This window comes from Mytilus edulis, chromosome 3, assembly GCF_963676685.1.
Source record: "Mytilus edulis chromosome 3, xbMytEdul2.2, whole genome shotgun sequence".
NCBI lineage: Eukaryota > Metazoa > Mollusca > Bivalvia > Mytilida > Mytilidae > Mytilus > Mytilus edulis.
This window is the reverse complement of record NC_092346.1, coordinates 31231026-31258469: the sequence shown is the minus strand read 5'-3', so window position 1 is coordinate 31258469 and position 27444 is coordinate 31231026. Positions and strand designations below refer to the sequence as shown.

The following is a 27444-nucleotide window of genomic DNA, read 5'->3' as shown; positions in this document are numbered from 1 at the left end:
TGTTTCAGTATTGATTCTAACAGTACTGTTTCAGTACTGATTTTAACAGTACTGTTTCAGTACTGATTTCGTCAATACTGTTTCGGTACTGATTTTGACAGTACAGTTTCAGTTCTGATTTTGAAAGTACTGTTTCAGTACTGATTTTGACAGTACTGTTCCAGTGCTGATTTTAATAGTACTGTTTCAGTACTGATTTTGACAGTACTGTACTGTTTCAGTTCTGATTTTGATACTACGTTTTCATTTTTTTAATTTTCTGCAAGATTATGAGTAGAGCCAGTGATTTAGGGCTGCAATTGAGATCTGTGATTTTTAATATGAACCCACCAAACCCGGCATGAACTCAGGTGGTCCGAAAGGATAAGCAATCACTATTAAGAATGTAGCTCCAAATACAGTCTGTTTGTCTTATGATACAAGGGTGATTGGCCGACCAAAAATATCGTTAAAAAAAATTTATAAGTAGTTCTGAATCCATCGTATATAAAATTCTTAAATTTGTAAAACAAAAATATACACCTTACTCGTAATATGTCAAATTCATTGGTCTGGGTAGTATAGAAGATATTAAATTTGTTTTACAGGTAGTTTTAACACATCTAAGTTCTTGTATAATTAGGTTAATATTAACTGTAAATTGTTCACAAGTTATAACAAAAATGTCATAGCATTATTGCCAACATTCATTTAAGAATTGAATGCTTCTTTTTGTAACTTCATTGGCGTGTAAAATCGTTGACCGAAGTACATTTTGTATGAAGCGCGGAAGCAAAAAGAAGCATTCAATACTTATAATTACATCTTTTATCTAGGATCATGAAAACATTATTTTTATCAAGTTTTTATTTATTTTACCTGTGCACTTTTTTGTGGGACCTCGTGTCATCGTGACTGATTATTTTATTGTGTAATGAAGTTGCTTAAGGTATAACGCGAGATTGCAAAGTAGCCAATCAGAATCACGTATTATAATGAAACATACATCTAGTGTAATTATATTAAGTAACACATTTGTTTTTGTGAAAATAATCCTTCCTGATTCCAATAAGAAACGAAAGTACTTAACTTATCGCTGAATGTATACTATGGATGCCTATATGAACTACCTTCTATATATATAGAGAGAGAGCACCTGGGAGATCACCCTCTTTTTTATTGGTAGGGTTCTAGTTGTTCAGTCTTTAGTTTGTGGAACAGTTTTTGTAGATTATTGACATTTTTGTCATGTTTTGCTTTTGTCATGGTTTTGTCGTTTTCTCTCCGACGTTTGAATTTTGATTGTCCCTTTGGTTAATTCAAACTTTTTTTGGACATAGATATAGGAAGATGTGGTGTGAGTGCCAATGAGACAACTCTCCATCCAAATAACAATTTTAAAAAAGTAAACCATTATAGGTCAATGTACGGCCTCCAACACGGAGCATTGGCTCACACCGAACAATAAGCTATAAAGGGCCCCAAAATTACTAGTGTAAAACCATTCAAACAGGAAAACCAACAGTACACTTTGGATGTTATGCCAACAAATGCTTGAATTTGTGTTATTTCAATTATTCATTTCATATTGATTGAGCAAAAAAAATAGTATATTAGATTTTTTATATATCTCGTAGCTAGTGGCCCTTTAAATGGCGATGTTTGCCCTTTTTCTAAAGTTTTGTCTTTTTATCTTGATAACTACGATCTATAGTAAGAGAGAACTCTAAAACAGCAAAAGTGATCACCAAGATCTAAATGGTTGAAACCGTGAGACGATTTCATGATGTGTCCGAAAATTGGAAATTTCCTTTTTTTTTGTGAATAAAATCCCAGGACTCGGAAACGTATACAATCTAGAAAATAAAAAGATCGAAAGAGGACTTAACTTCAATCGATAAAACATTTTTGAGTTTTTGTCTGAAAACTAATAAATTCACCCTTTTGAATGAATAAAACCCCATAACTCGAAAACGTAAAATCAGAAATTTCTAAAATAAAATCGAAAGGGTACTCGCATCAATTCACCAAAGTTTCAAGCAAATTGGTTTTTAAGTTATTTTCCAACATTTTGGCGACAAACGCCGAGACTGACCGTTAACCTATATTATAATGCGTCCCGTTAACGGGCTTATAAAAATAAACTGATTATAGACAATTATAATGTTCGATATACAGTTAACAAGTAATTACAGAATAGCAAGTAATTTTAAAGATAAAGAATAATGAGTGAAGAAATTAAATAATACAGAATTGAAGTATCCCCCATCCATATCCTTTAAATAATACAGAATTGAAGGACCCCATCCATATTCTTCTCTGTGAAAAGGATACAACACTTCATAAAGTGTGCATGTGCGTCCCAAGTGTTTTTCTTGATTTACCTTTTATTCTGGAACGAAAAAATAAAAAAAAAACATGACAGCCAAGTTTAGATAATAGGAAATTGAGGAGCTGAATGACAGAAAGGGACTTTTAAAAAATGAATAGTCACATCCACTTATGGTTAACATTGATTTGATCCCACCATAATGTGTGCCTCTACCAAGCTAGACTTTCTGGACTACGGGTTATTCGTCACTGCATTGTTTGTTGAGTTTTTTCACGTTTTTTTTTTAGCTTGGTTGGTATGATATGATGAACTGTCAGATCTCTTTTTGGTGATTCCTAAGCTCGGGGTCGACTCTTCAATCCTTGTGTGGTAGGAATGAGAAGATGAAACATCCAATACCCCCCAAAAAATACCTTATCATATTTGTTTCTATAAAACATTACTCAGTATAGCTTTTAAGATAAAAATCTTTCCATGGAGAGACTTTTACATCTTACAAATATCTGATTTTAATCGAACTTCTAAAAAATATCGAACAAAGACATTTGCATCTGTATGCTTAGTTTCTAATCCATATGATACAATCAGATTATCTTAGTCGATTTTATATCATTTACTATATGAAACTTAAAATAGTGAACTATTCCAGTGGAACATTCCTAACTCTTTTTACATACTAGTAGTAAGTGCCCCTCCTTCCCCGAGTGATATAGCCGTGTTATCCTTTTCATGTACTATTAGAGGGTGTTTGATCCTTAATTTCTAAATTCATGGACGAAGGATCATATCAGTGCTATGCACGGTTTACAAATGTATCCGATGAGAATTTCGGGTACCAGTAGCCTATTAATCATTTACAGCATATATGATAATTGTAAGAAGTAAAAATTAAAATGTTTTTGTCAGTTATTTTTTTTTGTGTCGAAATTCGATGACACTGCTGATTGACTCGGCCAGACCTCCTCTAGGGTATCATCGAGTATTCAGCAATGGTGTGTGTACCTGAAATATCATTGATAAAGATAAAAAAAAGAAAGAAAAAAAAAGATGTGGTATCATTTTCCAATAACACAACTCTCCACAAGTAATGGGCATAAATTGAAGCCTGTATTACTGATAAAAAACTTAAAGCTATACTGAGTATTGTTTTATAGAAACAAATATGATAAGGTATTTTTTGGGGGGTATTGGATGTTTCATTCTTCTCATTCCGGGAAGTTTTACACTCCTACCTAGGAGTCTACTCCCGTATTCGGAAGAAGAAGAAAAAAAAAAGTTAAAAAAAACCCCAGAATACCGTGAGTATTTTCCATTGTATCCCAGAACACCGAATCCATACCACCCTCAATATCTTCAACTTAGTGCTTGATTTGGTCTTTTACAACATTTCGATTCGAGGGTTCATTTGTAAACGAGTCTTTTGTAGACGAATTTGGAACACGTGTCTGTTCAGGGGCGCCAGTCATTATAAAAAGGGGGTTCCAACTATATGTCCCCATATAAATGCATTGATCGTCCAAAAAAAGAGGTTTCAAACCCCCGAACCATTCCCCTGAATCTGCTACTGTTGTACAAATGATGAGCCGATTTGCGAATAGTTTGCAGGACTATTGAATATTTATTTGAATTTTCCCGCGCCTAAATCTTTTAAACATCGCGAGAATTTATGAGATTTCATAAATCATTCTCAAACATGGTGGCTGATCTTGTTGTCAAGTGAAGCTTTCTCATTCTCGGGTAGTAACCACCATAAATTCTACGTTAGGACAAGACTTTTTGATTATTAATATCAAACTAAATATTCTGATATGTTCACATTCATGACAAAACCATGCTGACCACCATTCTAAGGTCGACACGCACCTGACCGATATTATTATGGATGCGACGACGTCGCTTGCAGATGATTTGCAAGATTTGCAACTCGATCGCGTTGACAATAAGTTAAAGGTATATATTAATTAAATAGTCATTACAAAAAAAAAACTGCAGAATATTTCTCTCATGACAAAAGCATTTTTAGATTGCAAAACTGACATGTGTTGGGCATGTCACAGTCGCAATCTGACACACACTTTGACTTTTGTTGAAATTACAGCCAATATAAGCATAGTAAAAATTTTAAGTTTTGTTCAATGTCCCTTGTATAAATTGCATACTAAGATGACTGGCACTGTCTGTGAATGTTAGTCGTCTTCATAATAATAAGTGTGACGTCTTAAAACAGCTTTTTACATATTTTTGGCTTGATCCTTTCACAGGATTCCCCCTTTCACTGCAACAGAGGATCATTCTTTACCAAGGGTGACATTCGGTTTTCAAAAAAACAACTGAACTAATTATGACGTCCACAATCACAGAACTTCACAGAGAGGATAGAGGTGTGCGCAGAACAAAACATAATGTTGGATTCAAACGTTTTCATTTCTAGAGCAGCACATGTACAAGAAATGCGAGAATTAATTTTCTGTTGTAATTTGAAGCGCTACATAAATGACTTTATTTGTTTTCAATTATTAACATCCAAATGTAACAAATACATGAAATAGATTATTGTGGGTCTCATGGAGGTCTAACAATGACGCGGGATTGCCGATTTGTTGTAAGCGTGACACGTGAAAGTCAAATTATTGTGCCTTGAAAAAGGGAAATGAAGTCTAGCGGGACACAGGTTTACAAAAAAATGAGAATTTCTAATGAAATAGTGTAAGCTGGATACAGGAATCTGAGGAGATACTGTACAAATGTATTTAATTGCAAAAGAGACAACAATCCACCAAAGTTCAAATAGAGTGGATAAAAGCAATTATAAACCACCATATAGTCTTCAATAACATGAATAATGAGAAAAACTCATACTGTTTGCTTGTAAAGGCCAAACCATTAAATTGACAGTAGAAGAAAAGGGGTTTTTAAAGGAGAAAGGAAATAACCTCTTAGAATCACATTGCATTAGATAAAATGTTAAAATAATGTACATTTGTACATGCAATCCTAAATGCATCAGGTCTTCAATCATCTTTTCTTATCCTGAAAATACTAATAGTTTGTACATGTACCACACATTTTTTTTTTTATTAAATTGAGAATGGAAATGGGGAATGTGTCAGAGACAACAACCAGACTATAGAAAAAAACAACAGCAGAAGGTCACCAACAGGTCTTCAATGCAGCGAGAAATTTCCGCACCCGAGGGCGTCCTTCAGCTGGCCTGTAAACAAATATATACTGGTTCAGTGATAATGATCGCCATACTAAACTCCAAATTGTACACAAGAAACTAAAATTAAAATAATACAAATCTAACAAAGGCCAGAGGCTTTCGACTTGGGACAGGCACAAAAATGCGGCAGGGTTAAACATGTTTATGAGATCTCAACCCTCCCCCTATACCTCTAGCCAATGTAGAAAAGTAAACCCATAACAATACGAACATTTAAAATTCAGTTCAAGAGAAGTCCGAGTCTGATGTCAGAAGATGTAACCAAAGAAAATAAACAAAATGATGTGCCTCTTTAAATTTTTGCAACCAACCTGAATTATAGCAAATTTTGAAAATGGAAGTCAGGAATGATTTAAAGCACAAAATAAAAAAAAAATATTGTTTCAATATTTTTTTAATTGACCAAAATCATAGTGTTTCTATTTCTTGCAGTCAAATGAAGAACTTGACAAACTAACAGTTGATGAAAGGCTCAGTGATATTGAGAGAGCTGTTTATTTGCTCAGGTGAGTGTAGTGTGAATTTGAAATAATCTTAAAAAATTATGAATATCATCAGGTAATGATATTTTTATGTTATATGTTTTGGCATCCAAATTTTATTATTGTTTATCCCATCAGTAATCAATTTGGTTGAATGCAGAATATGTAGGACCTATAAATTAATGTTTTATTTTATAAATTGTTACTAGGAAGTTGGATGGAGAGTTGTCTCATTGGCACTCATACCACATCTTCTTACAAATGTATATCTATGTAGGTCATATATATGAGATATTTCCAGTTGAAAATTGATTGAATAAATGTAAAGTTAGGACAAACTGAAAGAATGAAGAGGGGGTTTGAATGCCTGATTAGTCCATTTTACCCACTGTTTAGGCATGTGTAAACTATAGATAGAGGATTAAATGTACGTTGTATGTTATTTAAACAAAATCACTCAAACACACAATGTTAATGTCAGTAAAATAAGATGTGTATTCAAATTCTATTCATAAACATGATGTATGATCACATTTCATACCTTATCTGATTTAAGAATGCACATTTTACGTGAAAAAAAATTGTCAAAGATGCCAAGGCTTATATTAATGTGAACATGTACATGTATGTTCATCATAGTCACTGTCTGTTCTTGTATGAACAAAACTTGAAAATCAAATATCCTAAAGTTTGATATAAAAGAAGGTATGATTGAATAATGTAACTATTTACATGTCTCATGTTTGTCTCTTTGTCACATTGACCATTTCAACTCTAAATTTTATGTAGCTATCTATCAGAGATCAATGGACTAAGATGTCAATAAATATAGGTCACCTTCAACAATAAACAAAACTTATCAAAAGGCCCTGACATGACAAAATGTGAATCTCTTAAAAAAATTATGTTGTTGAAACACTTGTAGTTATATAAAATTGAGAATGGAAATGGGGAATGTGTCAAAGAGACAACAACTGTATTGTCAACCTGACCATAGAGCAGACAACAGCCGAAGGCCACTAATGGGTCTTCAACGCAGGGAGAAATATGTATGATTTCATTTTGCGATCAACATATGCCATTGGGTTGCTGTCATGTAGACATGTAAAAATGTACCCAACATCTCTCTTTTTATTCAAACTAAAAAATACCCCCGTATGTATTCTATTTACAGTACCATTTTACTTTCTTTTATAATAAAGTTCCTCAAAGGGTATAATTATGAAATTTATTTTAAGAATATTCTAATCAACAAGGAATGGGGCATTTAGTTATGTAATTATAAAAAAATAATTGTGAACAAGGCTATGGAAAAAAGTGAGAAGAAATTTCCAATAGAGAATCATAAAAGCTAATTGTATGTCTTCAAAAGTAATGAAAGTTAACTGTTTAGTCTAGCTGAGCTATAGTGTTAAAAATAACAGAAAATCGAGAAATGATGAGATTTGATTTAAAAACATATAAAGGAGGGTTGGCCGTCATCAATTGAAATGAAAATAAGCTTTTAAAGGTAAATAAATTGCATTTGAAAGCGTTATATACTTTTATTTTCTGAGGTTGTTGTAGAATAAAGATTTAGTATGGTGTGAAATACCGTTCATTTTCCTTTTGTGTTCTATTGTACCGCTATTTGGCAAAATACACGAATATATTATAAACATAGCTATTACCATAATCTGTACATTCAAAATATTATATTTATATTTGATTAACAGTTGGGGTTGCTCATCACAAAATCCTAAAATACATGACATTTATAGTCCCTTTTATACTTGTGCTCTCACGGAGAAAAAATGGCTGTCAAAGATTTATTATAATATAGGTAGTTTAATTTGTGTGTTGTTGATCACAGGAAAGGAAATTAGAATTAACTGGTGGTAGTCTGACACTGGTAGCCCAGTTTACATTTTTGGTAGCCTAGTGCTTTATGATAAAGCAATATTATGGAAAAAATTACTATCCCAGCTCTTATTTTAGATGCAATGGTCTTTTGGGGCCATTCAAATTTCCTTCTCTGGATCAGAAGCATAATTCTCAAACCTTATTTGTTCATGACTGTAAATGTTTGCAACTGGTCAGATTTAAATAAAACAGGATGTGAGATCGATTTCATTTAGACAGCCGTAAACAACACAAAATAAAACAAATAATACTTCAAGGGTGATCTTACTTTTCTTCAACAATGAGTTCCCAAACCATTCTGTTGTATTCTGATTTAAGAAAAAGTTGATTATTTTATTTATTGTTAAAATACATGAAATTGTTCTCACCAGTATTTTCAAATATGACTGGTATATATATCTGAAAAGCACTGTTACCTAAGAAATTCATTAAACACCAAGGAAAAAAAATATAATTTTATGATAGCACTATAATGCCCTAAGGCCATGTGGAAAACCCTATGAACTTTGTGAAAGCTTAAGTTCTTCATTTGCACCTTTAATTAATTGCTGAAATATGAATAGCCATCATTTTATTTTAAGAAATCTTTCGGTAATCCATGTAGAAATGTAGAAGTTAACAACTTTCAACAGAATAAGTTTAACATTGCATTATCACTGCTGTTAAACGTTCCAGTACAAATTAGTTAAAGTTGACCTCTCAGTTCTGAGTTAATTTGAGTTTTGTTGATGAAACAGATTATAATTGGTATGGAGTATCAGTTTCAGCATTGATTTCTGGGTAATTTTCTTTGTCCGAGACAGGATATCACAATGTTGGTGCTTTTCACAACTTCCTTAATTACCCACCTAATTGTTAGAATCAATATGGTTTCCCTAACTAAACATCGAATGCCTTTATGAGGATATTTTTATAGTGTTTAGAAAATGTAATGAACTCAAAACTAATAAAATTATCTCGGTTAAGTACCAAGTTATATAATTTGGACTCGTAAAGGTGTTAATAAATTTCTATGAGTCCTAGTGTTTTGCATGTATACCGAAGGGCCATAACTATAGATTAAAGAGTCTGAACAGAATCTTGGGTGTGAGAAATAAATTCTTCGATAATTTTGAAAGTCACATGTTGAATAGTATGATCTCAGTCTGGTAAGTGGAAATTTTTTACCTGCATGTTCCTCCCGTGAATTGAAAATGTTATGTTACTTTTGTTTCCCTGACAAAGCAAGGTTGTGGTTCTTTCCCACCAATCAGCCTTCCTCCACCAAAAAAAAACTGTTAGTCTTAAGTGCTGAAAGAGGCAATAATCTTAAAAAGATCAATAAATAAATACACACAGATATCAGTCAAAGTTTTGTTTACAGGAGCAGCTAGATTTGCGTTTCCTCTAGAAAAAAAAAGCCAAATAAAATAAGAAGTTCAAGATCAGTAGGGACCCGAATTCTGAAAGGTTTTGCTAAAAACAGTAGCTATGGTAATCTTCTTGTGGTGAAAATCCAATTAGTATTCATCAGATCTTTTATTTTTTGGGGACTTTATCCTTTTACCTACAATCTGTTACTGGACCCTTTGAGCATATGAAGATATAAATAGAATTTATAACAGTATAACAATCTCAATTGACGAGACAGGCTCAAAAATGCTTTAGGGTTAAACATATTTTTGGGAGATCTCAGATATACTTCTTGACAAAGAAAGAAAAAATAGTTAAAAAAAAATAACCAATTTAACTTGTTTTGACTTAAAACTTTCTGAAACTCAAACATATCTTCACATCAAACTGACCGCCATGAAATAGCCAGAAAGGGTGCTTAAAAGTGGCATTAAAACAACTAAAATAAAATCCTTGAGAGAGAGAGAGAGAGAGCCAATGCCTTTTAACCTTTTTGATACCAGCATCACTGATGAATCTTTTGTAGAGGAAACATGTGTATAGCATACACAATTATATGCCATGTTTAATCTTTGATGATCTTTTAAAAGGAGTTATTGTTAAGAGTCTGCATGATTTTAACAGATCCTGTTACAAGAATATAAAGCATTATTATAGTCAACACAAAAAGTGCTAAATTGATTGATATGACCTAAAAGTATAGGTTATTTTACTTTTTATCATGGTGTGTGTATGTTCATGAGCTCTGCATAATATGATTTAAATACTTTTGATTTATTATGCGGTCCCATGGATTGATTCTCCAACCTTTCAGTTGTGAAATTTAAGATGAGAAATTTGAAATTGAAATTCCAGCCTGAAATTAATCTTCATCAAACGAAAATTGAATTGGGTCCCTGTCTTTACACATTCAATTGAACCTGTACAAACAATTTTCATTATAATTTTCTATAAAAGATGTTGACTCGGTCAAGAATCAAGAAGGTTTTCCTTTGTATTAATGTCAGGCTGTTATTACTTGTGGGACATTAACAGCTCTTAACTTTTATACACCTTAATATTGACAGAGCTTTGTAAATCTATAATTAGGTGTTGACTCTAATTTTATTTTAATAAACATTTTATCTACCTACTTATGCTTATACAAATATTCATTTGAACAGGTCTAACTCTATCACAAATATTTGACAGCTTCATAAAACCATATATTACACAAGGTATGTTAAAAGAGATGACACTTCAAGTTAGTCACTGACCCATCCTTTTTGTCAGATTAAAATGACAGTCGTTATCTCTTGATTATAATTAATTTGACATATACATATATATATCTTTCCAATCAAGATGTTAGAGTTGTCTCCCATGCACTGAGATAATTATTTTCTATAGAATTTATTTGCAAAATGGTTCTTAATTATATAATATTAATTCTTTTTTAAAAATTTTAATTGACAAATTACTTATTGGTAAATTTAACATTTTGTTTTGATCTTGTTTGAAGTTACAGGTGGTCACAAGGTGCGTATATTACAATACATGTAACATATAACTAAGGTCACATGAATAATCCATTACATAATTATAGAGAGAGGAATTTGCAATTGTTTACAGAAATAGAGTGGAATTTGACCTATTGGGTTGTGAACATCCGCTAAAATTGTAATTAGAAATTTTTTTTTTTTTTTTACGATGTGTAATTTAAATAAATACGTAAAAAAAATATAATTTTATATATTTTCAATTTTTTAGTTAGCATTGACTGGCTTGGAATAACACTTCATTTAGGTTCAATTTGTGTTAAATAAATCCATTGGAGACTCAAAAATAAAATTAAGTCTGTCATAATCTGCCTGTCCTTGATATAACAACAAAAATTGAAACTTGTGTGAAAAATTTCATCTTTGCATATAAGCATTGATTTTTCCTTCACACTATAAGGAAATAACCTTCAGCTAGAAGATACAATATTCTATCTATAGAAAAAGAGTGTCAGCCTAGAAATGTTCAAATGACACTGAAAAGTGATACCAAATTTCAAATGCATTGGAAATTTGAGTTGAACTAGTAACAGATGGCAAACATTTTAATGTATTGACATTTAGGATAATGAATGAAAAATGTAATTTGATACACAGCAGATAATTGCTCATATTAATAACATATAGCTTTTAATAGTTTATTATTATATTAAGACAAAAAGTCCATTAACTGGTTGTGATAATTTCTGATCATTTTTGATATCAGTGAATCTGAAAATGTTGATTGTTAACCAAATGTGTAAGGCTTGATAAAGTACATCAGTTTTTGGGAAAGTGATCGACTTACCACTTGAATGTAAAGATTTAGCTCTTAAATTGATCACACAAGTCTGTTCTTTGTGGTGGTGCATTGTGGATAATCTGTTTATATGTTTAAGTACATAATCTGTGTATATAACAGTTTTTCTGATTCATTTCCTGTTTCCACGGAAACACAATATCATTTTTTTCCCCTGTTGGTATATATGTATGGGGCCAGTGACACAAACATTCTCTCGCTATGTGAATGAGTAGCTAGGAATTACATCACTAGTCTGATTACGATACCAATTGTCATTACTTATCAAGGGATATATTAAATTATTAGATGAATTTCTGTGTATTCGTTGTGTTCATCTGGATATATAATCAGGAAAAATGAGAGTTATTAGTGTAATTTCTTGTTGGATTGTAAAATATATTGACACTTTAATTACTTGATTGTTATGGAAGAAATCGAAGTTTTCTCTACAAAGTTATCTAGTACAGGAGAAAATGTTAAACTTTTCTTAGACCACGATTATTTAGAAATTCCAGAAGAGGATATCGAGGATCTTGATGAAGAAATGGGATATGAAAGTTACTACACAATTGAAGAGTATGTATTGTTTTGTTGGTACATGATCCTGCAATTAAAATTTCCTTTTAATAATTAGTGTGGAAAAATTATATTTTAAAAGTTTGAAGTCAATTTGATATGGGTAATTTAGCACCATGTTTAAAAGGTTAAAAGTTGTAATTAGTTTTGAAAGAAGGTAGGGCTCAAATTTTATTTTGGTGCATTCTGAAACAGACATATACCTGTTGTAGTTGTTTTGTTTTTTTCAGGGTCAATTGCATGTTTGGATCAATAACATATTTAGGACAGTCACACCATAACATTATATATTCAAACATGCCCCATATTGAGTTTGATATTTGAGTTTATATTGTTGTTGTAAATAGATCAGGATAGTCAAAAGCACCAACACAATTACTCTTAAATAAAACTTTTAAAATGTTTCTGCTTAAATGTTCTTAAAAATAAGTTTATACATGTGTGTCATGTAGGTATACATTTTTGTAGAAAATTTTCGCATATGGAGTTTATCTTCTAAGTAGATAAATTATTACAATAGACTTAGAAAATTCAGATTTTAGGGTCTTCAGGATTAACAAAAACATATTTCTTGCTAAAATTGTAAAGAAAATCAACCAAATTTCCTTCTAGGTTTGTAATACAACTAAAGGTTGGGTATACATGTACTTTGAAGATTCTATCCTTATCCTGGGGGGGGGGGGGGGGGGGGGGGGGGGTACTGTCTGTTCAATTAGTACTGGGTCCTTGCTAAATCCATCATTGATTTAATAGATTGATCTATATCTTCATTTATCTGACAGGTTTGTACATTAACCAGTACATGTGTGTGTACAGGAAAGATAAATTGCTTCCTTGATTTTGTCAAAACATCTGATACATATAAAACATAGATCTAGATCTAGAATCCATTGCTTAATTTTAAATTAAAAGAAAAAAAAACATGAACAGTTTCCAGATTCAAATAAATCCAATTTTATGACACATTTCTTGGGGGACTCCATAGATTCAATGGCATTGTATTTTGATCGACAAGTCCTTGTTCTATAATTGTTATTAAACAAGTGTTCCTCTCTTTAATAATGATTTTTTTTTCATAAGAATGATGGATCAGTTCATTTTTGAATTCTGGTTCCTTAAAAAACTTTCTATAAACTTGCGAAGAGCTAAAATTTAAAGTCATTTAAGACAGTATATGTTTTTTATGTTTATGTAGAAAATTGCTCCGCACATGGTGATACCAGTTTCATGTATTTGTACAAAGTACTTTATTTTTTATATGACTAATGAACCAAGTTAAAAGTATATTACATCAGCTAGGCTAACCACATTAAAAAATTTAAGTGACAGGTGTTAGTAGTTAGAAAACAGGAAGGGTAAATTTCCTTTAAATTTACATCATACATGTAACATAATAATGAGAAACAAATCTTTAAATAACTCTTCAAGTTTACATCAGGAAAACAAGCAACTATTTGTTGATTGGATGTCTTAAAGTATTTCTCAGGCTCATCCATCAGCCATTCTTATTGAATAACAAGATTTGCTGCTTTTATTTAGATTTAAACATAATGAAATGAAGAAAACTTTTGTAGTTGTTGCAAGAGAGACAATTTTTACATGTTCTGTTTTTATTTTGATAATTTTCTGTCATGTTGTTTGGGTTTATGTGGGCTGATGATAGAAAGCAGAGAGACAAAACAAACTTTTAAGTTGATTGTTAATTCAATATGCAATGTATTAATCAGAATAGTTTCAAGTCAAAACAATGTTTATGGTAAAGAGATATTCTATATATTGCATGGTTTATTAAAACAAATGACATTAACTCCATCACAATTTATATTGCTCATTTATTTTGCTGAACATTAAGTTTTGTTTTTTATTTCCTGTCACTCCATGAAATTTAACCCAGCACTTAAACAAAAATGTAAAATGAATCTTTGAAATTTTGAATTTTTTCCTTTTGTAGTATTAGAGCATCATTTGCTAATGAAATTTGGTGTTTTTTACTATCTAAAATCGATTGTTTAGAAACTAGACCAGATGCCATATTGGAAACTAGATAAGAAAAAAATGAAAATTAATAAATCAATTATTCTGTTTCTAAAGTTTCGCATCAATGTAAGGTTTGAATGTTAAACATGGAAAATTAGTGGAATGATAGCTAAATATAGAATCATTTTTTTTCTACCATATAGTGACCGCCTTCAACAAATTGAAGATTATGTCACAGGAGGAAACTTACAACAAGACATAGATTGGAAAAATGTACAATTTTTAAAAAATAGGAAAAATTAAAAATTTAAAATGTTTTGTATAATAAAGTAAGATGTTGTAATTGAGTTAATATTGATGCTTTGAAATTGAAGATTTGAAAGAGTCGACTGAAGTGCAATTTACAATGTTGTCCGGTAGTTTGTTCCAGTCGGTGATAGTTCTTGGAAAATATGACTCTTTTCTGTACTGTGTTTTGCAGGATGGAATTTGGAAGCTGTTCGAATTTGTATGTCTTGTTTGTCTTTTTTGTGGAATTAATTTATTTTGTTTAGGGATTGCAACCTTTTCGTGTTCAATTTTGTAGAGCATTACCAATCTGGAGTCTTTTCTTCTGTCAGAGAGACTGCGCCATTCAAGATGTTGTAACATGTTACCAACGCTTGAGGTGTTTCTGTATTTGTTGGTAACAAAACGCGCAGCCCTCCTTTGAACTTTTTCAATGCTATCTATGTCTTGTTGTAAGTATGGATCCCAAACAGAGCAAGCATACTCTAGTGATGGTCTTACTAGGGACTTATATGCTTGCTCTTTAATGGATGTTGAACTTATGTTCAGGTTCCTCTTTAGAAAGCCTAGTGTGCTATTAGCTTTCTTGCATATGTTGTTAATATGCACATCCCATTTAAGGTTTGAACTGATGGTGACCCCCAGATATTTTGCTGTTGTTACATGTTCTAAAGAATGATTGTGTAATGTGTAGTTAAATGTGATTGGTTTTTTATTTCTGGTGACTGAAATTACATTACACTTATCTGGGTGGAATGCCATTTTCCAGGTAGTTTCCCACGATGCCAGTTTGTCAAGATCTTTTTGTAGTGTTAATGCATCGGAGTTTGATTTTATTGCCAAATAAACTATTGTGTCGTCTGCAAATAAACGTACTGTAGATGTTAGACCAGATGGAATGTCATTAATATAGAACAAGAAAAGACTTGGTCCAAGAACTGACCCCTGTGGAACCCCTGACTCAACTGCAACATACTCAGATTTTTCCCCCTCTAGAACTACTGCCTGTTTGCGATTGCTAAGAAAATTTTGTATCCAGTAATTTAATTCCCCCTGTATCCCGTAATGATGAAGCTTATTAGTTAAAAAAGAATGTGAAACTTTATCGAATGCTTTAGAAAAATCCATGACCAAAATATCTGTTTGTTTACCATTTTCCATGTTTAGTGAGACATCGTCTATAAATTCTAATAGTTGTGTTTCGCAGGATCGATTTCTGCGAAATCCATGCTGTAGGGGATATAAAATGTTGTGATTATCTGCATGTTTCATGATGTGTTTTACTACGATGTGTTCTAAAAGTTTGCAACAAATACATGTGAGTGATATAGGACGGTAGTTTTCAGGGTTATATTTTTGGCCTTTTTTGTATACAGGAGAGACATGGGCAGTTTTCCAGTCATCTGGAACAACGCCTGTTTTGATTGACTTCTCAAAGATAATAGTGAGTATGGGTGCAATTTCATGTGAAAGTTCTTTTAAAAATCTTGGTTTAATTTCATCTGGTCCTGCTGCTTTGTTTGGATTTAAGTTATGTAAGAGTTTTTGTATACCTTCTGTTTTTATTATTAATTTTGATATGGGTGGAAAAGAAGTATTCTGTGGCATGTTACACTGTTTGACAAATTCTGTATGAGATTACATTTACATATATCTTCCAAATATTCATATTTTTATTGTGTTAACTTGGTAAATTGATGTTATCTAAGACATTTTCAGCATTTTCATGGATATCAATAGACATATATTCAATATAATTGATATGAAATATCAAGAAATATTTTGATGAGCTAACATATGTTATTATGATATTGGGGTATTGATTTGGATCATGCCCTCGTCTTGTAACAGTGTTAGATAATTTTGTCATTTATATTAACCCGGTGCAAATCGATTCTTCTGACGTAGTAATTGTTTTGATGTTTTTAAGTGAGATTTAGTTAAATGAATGCCGCATTCGCTTCTGTCATTCTGAGGTTATTGTCAGGACAGTTTCAAAACCATGAAATTGGTTGATATGAAGAAGTAATTTGAGTTTAAATTTGATGCCACAGAAAATCAATGAAAATCCATCAGAAACTAGGTTCTGCTCTGTCTGAGTTTTTGGAAGAGAACACTATATCTAACTACAGTTAATTTGTATTTTGACATCTCCTTCTCAAACTCTCCTGTCAGCTTATTTAACCTTGGAATTTTGTTTTTGATCATGTTGGTACTGAAATTTAAGCTTACCTCATTTTCCAAGTAAAAAACATGTATATTTCAATTCTCATGATGGAAGAAAAGAAATTGCATTCTAAATCTATCTATAAGAAGGAAAAAGGTGACATCGAGAATATAAGGAGATAAGGTATGATCCCCAATGAGACAACTATCACTTGAGGCTAAAGGCCGAGGATGATACAGGGTGTGATCTTTAGACTGGTATATGGCCTATTTCAATGTGGATGGGCGAAAATAACAAAATCCACCTGGTGACAAGATATTAAAAAAGTTTGCTGTTTAAGTCAAATTTACTTAGATTATTTTACTAGGGATTCACCTAAGTTTGCCAAATAGCAATTTTTCTGTAATAATTCAAAAAGATTTGACCACTTATAACAAAATGTCTCTGAAGGAGGATTGTAGAAATTGTTGTTTTGCTGTACATTGTATGCACTGAACTTATAGTAAATACTGAAAAGTAATGAACTTTAAAAAAGCAAATTGAAACTGAAAATTAAAAATATATGAAATGCAGAGATTTGACTCAAGATCATGATTACTTCATTCAGAGTTGCAGCTAATTATTCAGGGCGTGATTGGAATTAATGTACTTTGTAAATAACATTAAATTGAAATTTAATAGGTCAATTAAAGTAAGCAGAAGTATTCAGCAAAATTTAATAGGTTTATTATGATAAAGATAATACTTCTAATTAACAGTGACTGGGGTCATTGATGTCTGAGTTTCTGAAACTTTTTAACAGACAAATCTATTTAAAAACCATTTAAATCTCATGATCAAGGTAGAAACTTGAGAATCCAGTACATATTTTTATAAGCTACACCCATGAGGGTGTTAGCCCAATTGGATTTATCTAAGTATGTATACATTGTACCACCATTTCTTAAGCTGGGAAATTGAAAATTATTAAGAAGAGGTAATTTAATATAATTGGCAATAAATTGGTAATATATAGAAGCTGTGAGACTATTCCTCTTGTCAGAATGATCTTTAGACTGGTATTTACTGTTGGGAGGTTTACCAATTAATTCAATTAGAAAGCCTGTATACCTGCTATCTTATTGAGAGGATTATATAATTAGTTGTGATGGCATGCCTCATGTTAGCAGATAGTTAAACACAACACATTTCCACCAGATGTTCGGCTGTGAAAGGTGTTATCTCTAATTGGAGAATCATCAAAGCTATCATAAGTTTAACAACTGTAAAATTTTATCAAATAATTGTTCTCAATTGGTCTTGTAGAGCTTTGATTATCTGCAAACAATTGTCACTTGAACATTTAAAGATTACAAAAAAATCAAAAAAATGTGTTAAATGGTTGTGATTAGAGGCTAGAATGAAAAGGTCAACTTGACCTTCAAAATGTATATTGACATAATTTGAGTTATCTTTGTCTTAATTCTTGGATCAAGTTTCTTGAGTGATAATTTTGACTGTTTTTTTTAACCAATACACATGACTTTTGACATTGTATCTCAAATGAATTTTATAATTTCCATGGTTGCTAAATTGTTCTAAATTAGAGGAAATTATTTGAATTTGATTATATAACTTATTATTACTACTATAGACATTCACCCAACAATGCAACTTTTTAATTTTGTATATTATAATTCATGGGTATGTATTATGTAATATGCCTTCTGAGTTTGAAAATTACCCAATACATAATTGGTGTCTAGCCAAGTTGTAACTTAAGATACATTGTATATACCAGGATACAAAATTCCTTACTTTTAGGTCTGCTTCATATGTTAAGGGGGTAGAGCTTGGTACAGGGAGATAACTCTTTAAATCAGTTATGTGTTTGTGTAAAGTCAAGTTTCCTCAATGAATTTTAAGCATTTACCTGAAACAGATTGAAAATAATCTATGTAACCTAGAAGCTTAGAATATATTTATGAAAATGGTTGACACAAACGTACTGATGATTTTAAGACTTATTTCCCTTAACCTAGGTCTACCTCCTTAAAGTGATCACATCTAAAAATGGATACTGCAAGTTTAAAATAGGAAGATGTGGTATGATTGATAATAAAACATCTATCAACCACAGACCAAATGTTGTAGAATGAAGCAATTGAAGAGGACTGTACAACCTTCAACAGTTAAAAAGGCTTCACCATGGGACCACTAAAGTATGAGAAGGTCAAATTTTGTATTGTGGATTGTTTCATGGACCATTGCTGGTGTTTTCCTGTCTTTTCACTTGGTAATGGTGTAGATAGTTCTTCTTTTACTTCCAAATTCTGTTTGCCCTTTAATTTTCCATGGTTTTTCAAGTTAGAACATTATAAAGCTGAGACTAACACTAAAAAAAACACATCCCTGACTAGGAGCAGACATCATTTATTGCAAAAAATTAATAAATCACTTGCAAAATTCATTTGTTAACAAATGGCTGTTCAGACTGACATTAAACCTTGAAATCGAAGTCAAATTCTCACAAATAAGTTTAGTTGTTTTGATCAGGCTTCATCAATCTTTTATATCTTACAACATGCAGTTTTGTTTGACACATCAATGATGGTTAAAGCATTTGGCTTCTTATTATGATAAGTTCTCATTTAAATATGCCAACAAATAATTTGCACTCCATATGCCCTCTTTTTTTATATTATATGATATAATATCGATATCGACTAACTAGATTTTAGAGAGGTATTATCTTTGAGTGCAACAGTTATGTGCATGTAACTACACCGTACTTGTATATCGGTTTCATATTGACGTCATCTTAACATCATTATATGAAACTGTTTGACCAACTTGACCCCAAGCTCAGATAAAGTGGTTTTAGGTTATTCTTGGTAAAATTCAATTTGGTAAAATACAGCAAACAGCATCAGACTTATTGTCTATTGTAGAGGCAATAATTCTCAATCCTGAATTAAAAGGGCTATTGAAGCATAAATGATACTAAACATAAATGGATTACATGTCCTACTTATAATTAAGTTTGTCATCTTCAATTACTATTGATTGAATAAATTATTAGAGATGACAATCTTACTGCACCAGATGTGCATTTTAACAATTATTATCTCTTCAGTGATGCTAGAGGTCAATTTATTTAAAACCTCTAAAACCAACTACAAAAGTTGTCATCATTTGAATTTATTTTGTAAAATAAACCTGATTGGCATCCAAGGCCAACATCAAACTACATAGTAGTTCAATTGCATAGAACCATATCAAGAAAAATATTAAACATTATTTCCCTTAAACCAGTAGGACTAAAAGTTTGGTCTGAATGGCTGTACATGTTATTAGATCTGGCATGTTTAAGAGAAAATTTCCAAATGTGTGATTGTTTGAGTGGATTTTTGCCAGTATTTGCTGGATTTTCCTGTTTTATAATCTTGCATCTCTATAACACTCTTGCAGTCATGAAAGCTTTCCTAACTTTAATAAATCAGACAAATTTATGCTTTCACTTAAGTGATTACCAGGTGACCAGAACAGGTTATTGGTGCCCTGTGTCTTAATTCCTATGTTAAGATATTCATTTTTGATATGATTTATTTTGTAGCTCCGGACAGGAAGTACAGAGAATCAGTGTCATTAACAATTTACCAGATTTACTAAAAGACACAGACAGTCATGATGAATGCATGCGCCGTGTTGTCCCTAAAGTTAGGGTAGGTATTGTATATACAAATAACAATATACCGGTACAGTTATTGCATGAGCATTGGAATGTATTATTCAGAGTAGAATTTTTATATTGCACGATTCTACGAGGGATAATATTCTCTGTTGTTCTTTCAAATACCTTTTATTTGATTTTTCTAACTTGAAAATCTGTAAAAAAAAAATGCCTTTATCACTAATTTGGAACTTTTTTTCGCACTACAGTTCACAACGCTATATAATTGAAAGTTTTCGTTTGGTTACATTCTGTATCAAATATGATGTTGCTATACAATGCTATCATATCAGGCTCACTATACAAGCAGGTTACAATGATCAAAAACATAAAATATTTCACACATTTCTTATTCTCATAATTGTACTGTTAAGATTTTTTTACTCAACACTCTTAACTATCAAATAAATATGTCGCCTCAATTTCTTATGTACCTAGTTAAACTTGAAATACTTCAGGACATACATAACTTTTTGTAAACAGTTATTTCATGTCACATGAGCTTTAGGTGATCATTGCTGTTGTCTTTTTATAAATGCCTGAAAATGGATAAAAAATGGGGTAAAAACTGTTATTTTGACAGAGCTTGGCAATGATAATACATGTATTTGTCATAAAAATGTTATGAGAAGGACTTCTTTAATCAAAACCAAAAAGAGGTATATGTATATATGTAGGACTCTAAAGTGCGTTGGGGACGCTAAAGTACGATGGTCACGCTAAAGTGCGATGGTCTACGCTAAAGTGCGATGCTTCCATACGCTAAAGTGCGATGGTCCGCCAAAGCATAGACGTACGAAACGTAGTTGGATTATGACGTTAACAGTCTTTATACAAACTAAAAATGTACATGCTGAAGATATGATCCATTAACAACTTATAAACCAAGCAGTTGGAAAGCAAGTGTCCACGACTTAATTAATTTAAACCACACAGTGCTTTGTCGGCTGAAGCCTAATTATGTGTGGGTTTTTTTCGGGTGCTGCAAGGAGGACTTGTATCTGCAGTTATTTTATAGATACAAAATAGTATACGCAATAAGTATCTTGTATCCTGCTTTTATTGGAAGCGACCGGATACATTTAAATAATTTTTACGTGAATTGCTGTTTTATAAAATACTTTGCGGTCCCCGTTAAAATATTGTGGATTTTATGGAAAAGTAACGTCTGTTAAATAAAGATACATGTTTTCATGTGTAATCATAAGATTGTCCGCTAATTTATAAAATCATTAGTTTGTTCATTGTAAGAAAATACAACATTTAATTGTACTCGCTACGAAAATGGAGAAAACTCGGACAATATATATCTCCCTTCATATTGCTTACGAATAAAATATTATTATTATTCTCTCGCATTTAAATTAAAGCTTATACAAATAAATATTACACATTCTGAAAATGAACGAATTTTGTTTGTAATTTACAATAACGACTTTAACAGGAGGTGTTCACATAATTGATAGACTGTGTGAACGGTAAGCTACACCAATCGGATTCAATATTTGATACATCCGAATTGTTAAAATTCATTTCCAGGAAATATAATATTTTATGACACCTAAATTGGTCGGTCTATAAAATTTTGAAACAATCAATTAAGTCTACCGGTAAATTATATTTAGCCTATCACATATTTAGCTACTTATTTGCATCAATTCAGTATATTTTGAACTTGAATTATTGAAGATAACTGATGTGTGTGGCGTAACGTTTAACACTGCATTTGTACAAGGTTTTCACGTCATAGGCGTAACGTTATTTTGGATTTTGAAAAATTTTGGAAGCGAAAAGGTTAAACAAAAAGAAATTTTAAATCCATTTATACTTTCACGTTTTATTAGTCCTATTATCTTATCCTTTAGACATCGCACTTTAGCGTGATACACCATCGTATTTTAAGGAACAAACAGCCATCGCACTTTAGCGTGAGACACCATCGTACTTTAGCGTAGACCATCGCACTTTAGCGTGACCATCGTACTTTAGAGTCCTACATATATATTTATTGCCGCCTTTCAAATACGATCTAATTTGGTTATTTTTTTAGAAACAATATTTGGCAAAAAAATGTAAATATTTGCGATACATGTTATATGTCTTCAGTAGCAATATGCAGATTAGAAAGAAAAAAAACAACATTTCATTGCAACATCTAACAACTAGTAGGTTTTAACGTCTTTAAGATTTTAAAAATTTGACTGAAACAAAAACAGAGGAAATTGGCTCTACCTGATATTTTTTTACCTTGGTAAACAGTTGTTATGTTTCATATATTGTACATAAGAGAACGCCAATTTGTCAAATTTGAAAGATGACTAGACAAGTATTCATCAAGTTATCTAGACAAGTTATTGGACAGAACTCAACTGTTGGTGTATCAGCAATGCAAACGTATGATATGAAGATTTCAGTAGTATTTTACCCAAGTACCCAATTCATCTATTTGATTAGAATTCATGAAAAACAGTATGATACCCACATAAAAAATAAGATAAAACTTTAGCCAGATGAGACCAACTGGATTAATTCCAGATCCAAGAATCTGTGTTATGAAAAAAAGATGCTAAGCACTTAAACATCCATCTCTCACTATAGCTAGATGTCAATGTATTATAGTACAAAGTTTAAAATAATAAAATGATTTGAAAATATACCTTTTCTAATAAAAGGTCTTACTGATATCAAAACCAATGTAAATGGTTATAGCAATATAAATTGTAAACTACCAACATCTCAATGTAACACATTATTTCGTTTAAGACAGTTTTCACAATGCTTGCCAAATGATTGGAATAATTTACCAGTTGATGTTATTTCTTCAAAATCTATTAAAGCATTCTAAATATGAATAAAGACCCTCATTTTGAGACAGGGACTGATAATGAATTGAAAACTACTATATGTTTTTAAAATTTAGTTATTGAAAATTATTTCACCCAAACAATGCAAGATTGATGTTTTTCAATAGTTTTTGAAAGGGTACTGAAAAATAGTGGTCAAAAAAGGATAAAATCCTTCTTTACAAGATCAACATAGATGAATGACTTGGAATAAATTTCAAAAAATTTTGCACAAGTGACACTCTTAGCCAAATCTTTCTCCAAGTATGGAACGATAAGTGCAGCGAGTGAGAGTTACACCCAAACTCATGAAGGTGTTAACATAATTATTCAAGTAACTGATGAATTTAATTACAACTTTACCTAGGGCTGTTTAATCATTTGCCAGATGTTGAGATCAATATTTTAACTGTTTATTTAAGATTTACCAATGTTCTACTTGAGAAGTTTTGGTTTTCTGGTAACCCCATATTTATTTTGAAAGCTGTTTATGATGAAACTAAACTATATTTAAATTGTCAGCATGCAAGAAAAATTGTTTGCTCTTGTATGATTTTGGTTTTAATCTGACATGAGAAATACATATTTTTTTGGCATATGCATTTAAATATTATAAATTAGACTATTAATCTTGCAGTCATTACAGAAAGTATCAATTATGAGATCTATGATGTTAAAGGCATATCAAAACTTCACATTCTTTTTACATTAAGGGTAATTGTTATTTATAAATGTTATTTTTTGTTGTGAATGCTACCAGCTGGTGCTTAATTTTTACCAAGATCATTAATAAGTCCCTGGGTTTTCTCACCAATATATGACATAACAGAAAGAAAGTTTATAAGAATATTTTTCACCAGTTTTGTCATTTGCAATACTTAAATCATTAATCATGTTTAAAATGAAAATAAAGTGGCACTTACATGTACAAATAGAAAACAAATATAAAGCATATTATTATGGTTTGCTTTTTGCAAATTGTTACTTGGATTGAGAGTTGTCCCATTGGCATTAATACATCTTCTCATATTTATATATCAATTTTCAACATCTTAATCTGAATAAAAAGACAACTTGCTCACCTATATTTGTATTTACAACATTTTAAAGAACATCATGTAAAAACAGGTATGACCAGGTGAGCCTTGTTAGGTATAACCATGTTCAAAATAGCTGAATGTTGTTGCAGAGTAAGAAAGATTGGCAGAAAGCACCTTTATTGTATCTTAAAATAACAAAAACAAAAGTTTTGGAAAATTTGTCATTCTTTGTAGATCAAGAAAAATATACAAAGTGGTTCTCATTAAATAACTCATTGATGCCACATTCACTATGATTCAGTTGTTCATTTGAAATGCTAGTTATTCAGAAAAGATGTCATTTAATTATATAGCAAGCTGCAAGCACAGCTATTATGAAATACAGACATAAAATACCAGAACAAACAAGGAAAAGACAATTTGGTTACAGTTTATGTCATATTTAATGTGGAAAACACATTAAACTATTGTCCCTGGAAGTGATAAGATATTCTTCTTTTGATGTACCAGACTGTTGACAAATAGTTTTAAAACATGACTGTGTTATAGTGTAGATGCGCTTAATATTGGACAACAATTGTTTTAAATTACAGTTGACTTTTAGAGAAAGTAAAAACATATTGATTAGTCTGGATCTTTAATGGATAAACTCATGGCATATTTTTTATTTCCCTAAGGTACAAATTGGGTAGACAGACTGACATGTCCAGGGGGAAGGGGTAGAGGAAGGGACTGTTAAAAATTTAAGCTTGTCTGAAATAAGTTGCAGTTTGGTCATTTTTGGGAAATTCATTCTTTTTGTCACAAAAGATTGATTAACAAAGAAAGCTCTGAAAGGTCTTAGATAATCATGAATATAAAGACTTTATGTGTGCATAATTTTCCCGTATATAAAACTGAATTCAGTTCTGTAACCAGAGTTAAAAAAAAAAATCTTGCAAGAGAATACCTGATTGGTAAATTGTAGGTATTATCCCTATCCAACTTGATGTGTTCCTTGAATAGCTTTTTTTCAAATTATAAAAATTTAAAAATACAAGTATATACCTCACATCAACCTATGAGCTAAGGATACCACACATCAACATATGAGCCATCATCAGGAAAAAAAGCTGAATAGTGAAGTTAAATATGTCTGTGCCAATCAGAGAGATGAACAAATAGTACTATCAAAATGGTTGTAGTAATTGGAAATCTGTCTGATACTTCTTGCTTTACAAGAATACATCTCTCGGTACATTGTGTTTCTTCAGCAATTATTTACATCAAAGTGCATGGCTTGACTTGGCACCAGACTTCGATACCTGTATATAAATTGGCTTGTTTCTCTGTTTGTGTTTTGGCAGTGTTTCCTTTATTCAGACGGGTTGAACCAATTTGCAACAAATGAAAATAATCAAACGTTGGATTATTTTGATATCTAGTAACATTAAAAAGCATATGGTTTATGCATTATAAACTAAACCTTCATCAATAGCCAATTTGATAAGATTAGGACAAAACTGAAAGGCAGCCATTAAGATATAAACACAGTTTCCCTCCCGTTTTATCGAAAGTTTATTAGTTTTTAGATTAAAATAATTGATGCGATTATGGTATGATTACTAGGTTTAGCGATGGTCAGCGAAGTTTTGATGGACGTTTTGGCGCCATTTGACCTCATTGTTCGTATTGTTTTTATTGATTATCCATTTGCATTGATGATTTTACTTGTGATTCAAGTGCCCTGGAGATCATTTTCTACTTTGTCAATGGAAGATAATTGTTTTGTTTTTGCAATGATTGCTGTGTGTTCCTCGTCTTGAATTTTTTTTAGCACTTTTTTGTAACATGTTGATAAAATTTTATTTGAGTAGCAGGTGATGTTTTTATCTTGTTTGCTGGAATTATGTTGAAGTTATCGAGATCTGACTCAACAAGGATTACTAATAGACCACATAATTATGAACTTTTCCTTTTATTAAAAAAAAAATCTTGGTTAAGGGCAAAAGTGACCTTGAGTGGATACAAAATGGTATTCTGTGATTTGTTTTTAAAGATAATAAACATGAATGAGATAAAAAGATAAATACATTAAAAAAAAATAAGGGCATTGTCAGTAGACTAAAGCCAGCCCCACTATTCACTTCAGTTGGGATGGTTGTAGTTAGACTGCCACATTTTAAGACTAGTTTTGCTACCTAAAGGTCTACAAAACAGAGTAACAAATACACTTTTAATACAAAGGGGTTACTGAAAGTTATATGAAAACAATGATTGACATGATAGTTCATTATTTAGACTATCTGTACTTCAACTAGATGAAATACTCCCAAGTTATGTGTAAGTGGGTATTGCAAGGTTTCTAATCCTTAAACTTCTTAATTATGAAATGGAATCTTGATAACTGATGACAGGGGTCATTTGAATTAATGTTCAGAATGTTAAAGTGGATCATCTAGATCTCATAATGGGCATTTATATACTAGTAATATCATAACAGTGTACATATAATTCTAAGAAAAGATTTTTTTCCACATTGATTATAGATTTTGAATTTTTAAGAACAAAATTTCAGTGATAAAAAGTCCTGTTGTCATTTTTAAACTTTTAAAATTACAAACTTTTGGAGGCCAGACATATAATGTTTACCTGGAAATAATTGCTTCCTGTTATTTCTAATAAATCATTGTAAAATTTCCTGATTTTTTTTTTTTTTTGCACCTTATCAATGTGTTTATATTGGGATAATTTAAATTTTGTATACAAATTCTTATTACATAAATAGCAAGATTCAATAAATTTTATCCTATTGAAAAATTACAAATCTATGTACAGTTTTTGTACACCCAGGTATTTCAAATAATGTGCTATAATAACTTCCCCTTTAGGGAGAAAACTCACAAGTCTCTTAATACTTGGTAATATAGAAAAATGAAGAATGTATTGAAATCTTTGCAGGAAGTGCTCCATGTTGCGCAATGTGAGATGCAGTATGCAGCATCAGCTGCATTTCTACAAATCTTACAGAAAAATTTGGTGCCGATACAAAACTATACACAGACATTTCTACAGACAATACTCAACAGTGTGGATGGCAAAGATCCAGGTAAATTGATATAACACAGTCTTCACGCTGAGTGGCAGCCCAGACAGCCCAGGCTAATAAAATTGCTCTCGGGCCTGTAAAAATCATATCTACAGACCAACAGAATCTAACTAAAAATTTTCAA

At 31.4% G+C, this 27444-nt stretch overlaps 1 protein-coding gene across 11 annotated transcripts in view; it reads left to right on the top strand.

Annotated features, from left to right (window-relative positions):
• The first annotated feature begins 3969 nt into the window (after positions 1-3969).
• The window catches only part of LOC139516229 (serine/threonine-protein phosphatase 4 regulatory subunit 4-like), a 60494-nt gene continuing 37019 nt past the window's right edge, over positions 3970-27444 (top strand). For 9 of the 11 annotated variants that reach the window (XM_071306211.1, XM_071306213.1, XM_071306215.1 and 6 more), the window contains exons 1-3: positions 11566-12205; positions 20233-20341; positions 27173-27320. In XM_071306211.1, the coding sequence (XP_071162312.1) occupies positions 12054-12205; positions 20233-20341; positions 27173-27320 (409 nt within the window). In that variant the 5' untranslated portion in view covers positions 11566-12053. Of the gene's footprint in view, positions 4262-5966; positions 6041-11565; positions 12206-20232; positions 20342-27172; positions 27321-27444 lie in introns of those variants that run through there. The other 2 variants (XM_071306216.1, XM_071306209.1) reach the window with 1 other exon arrangement.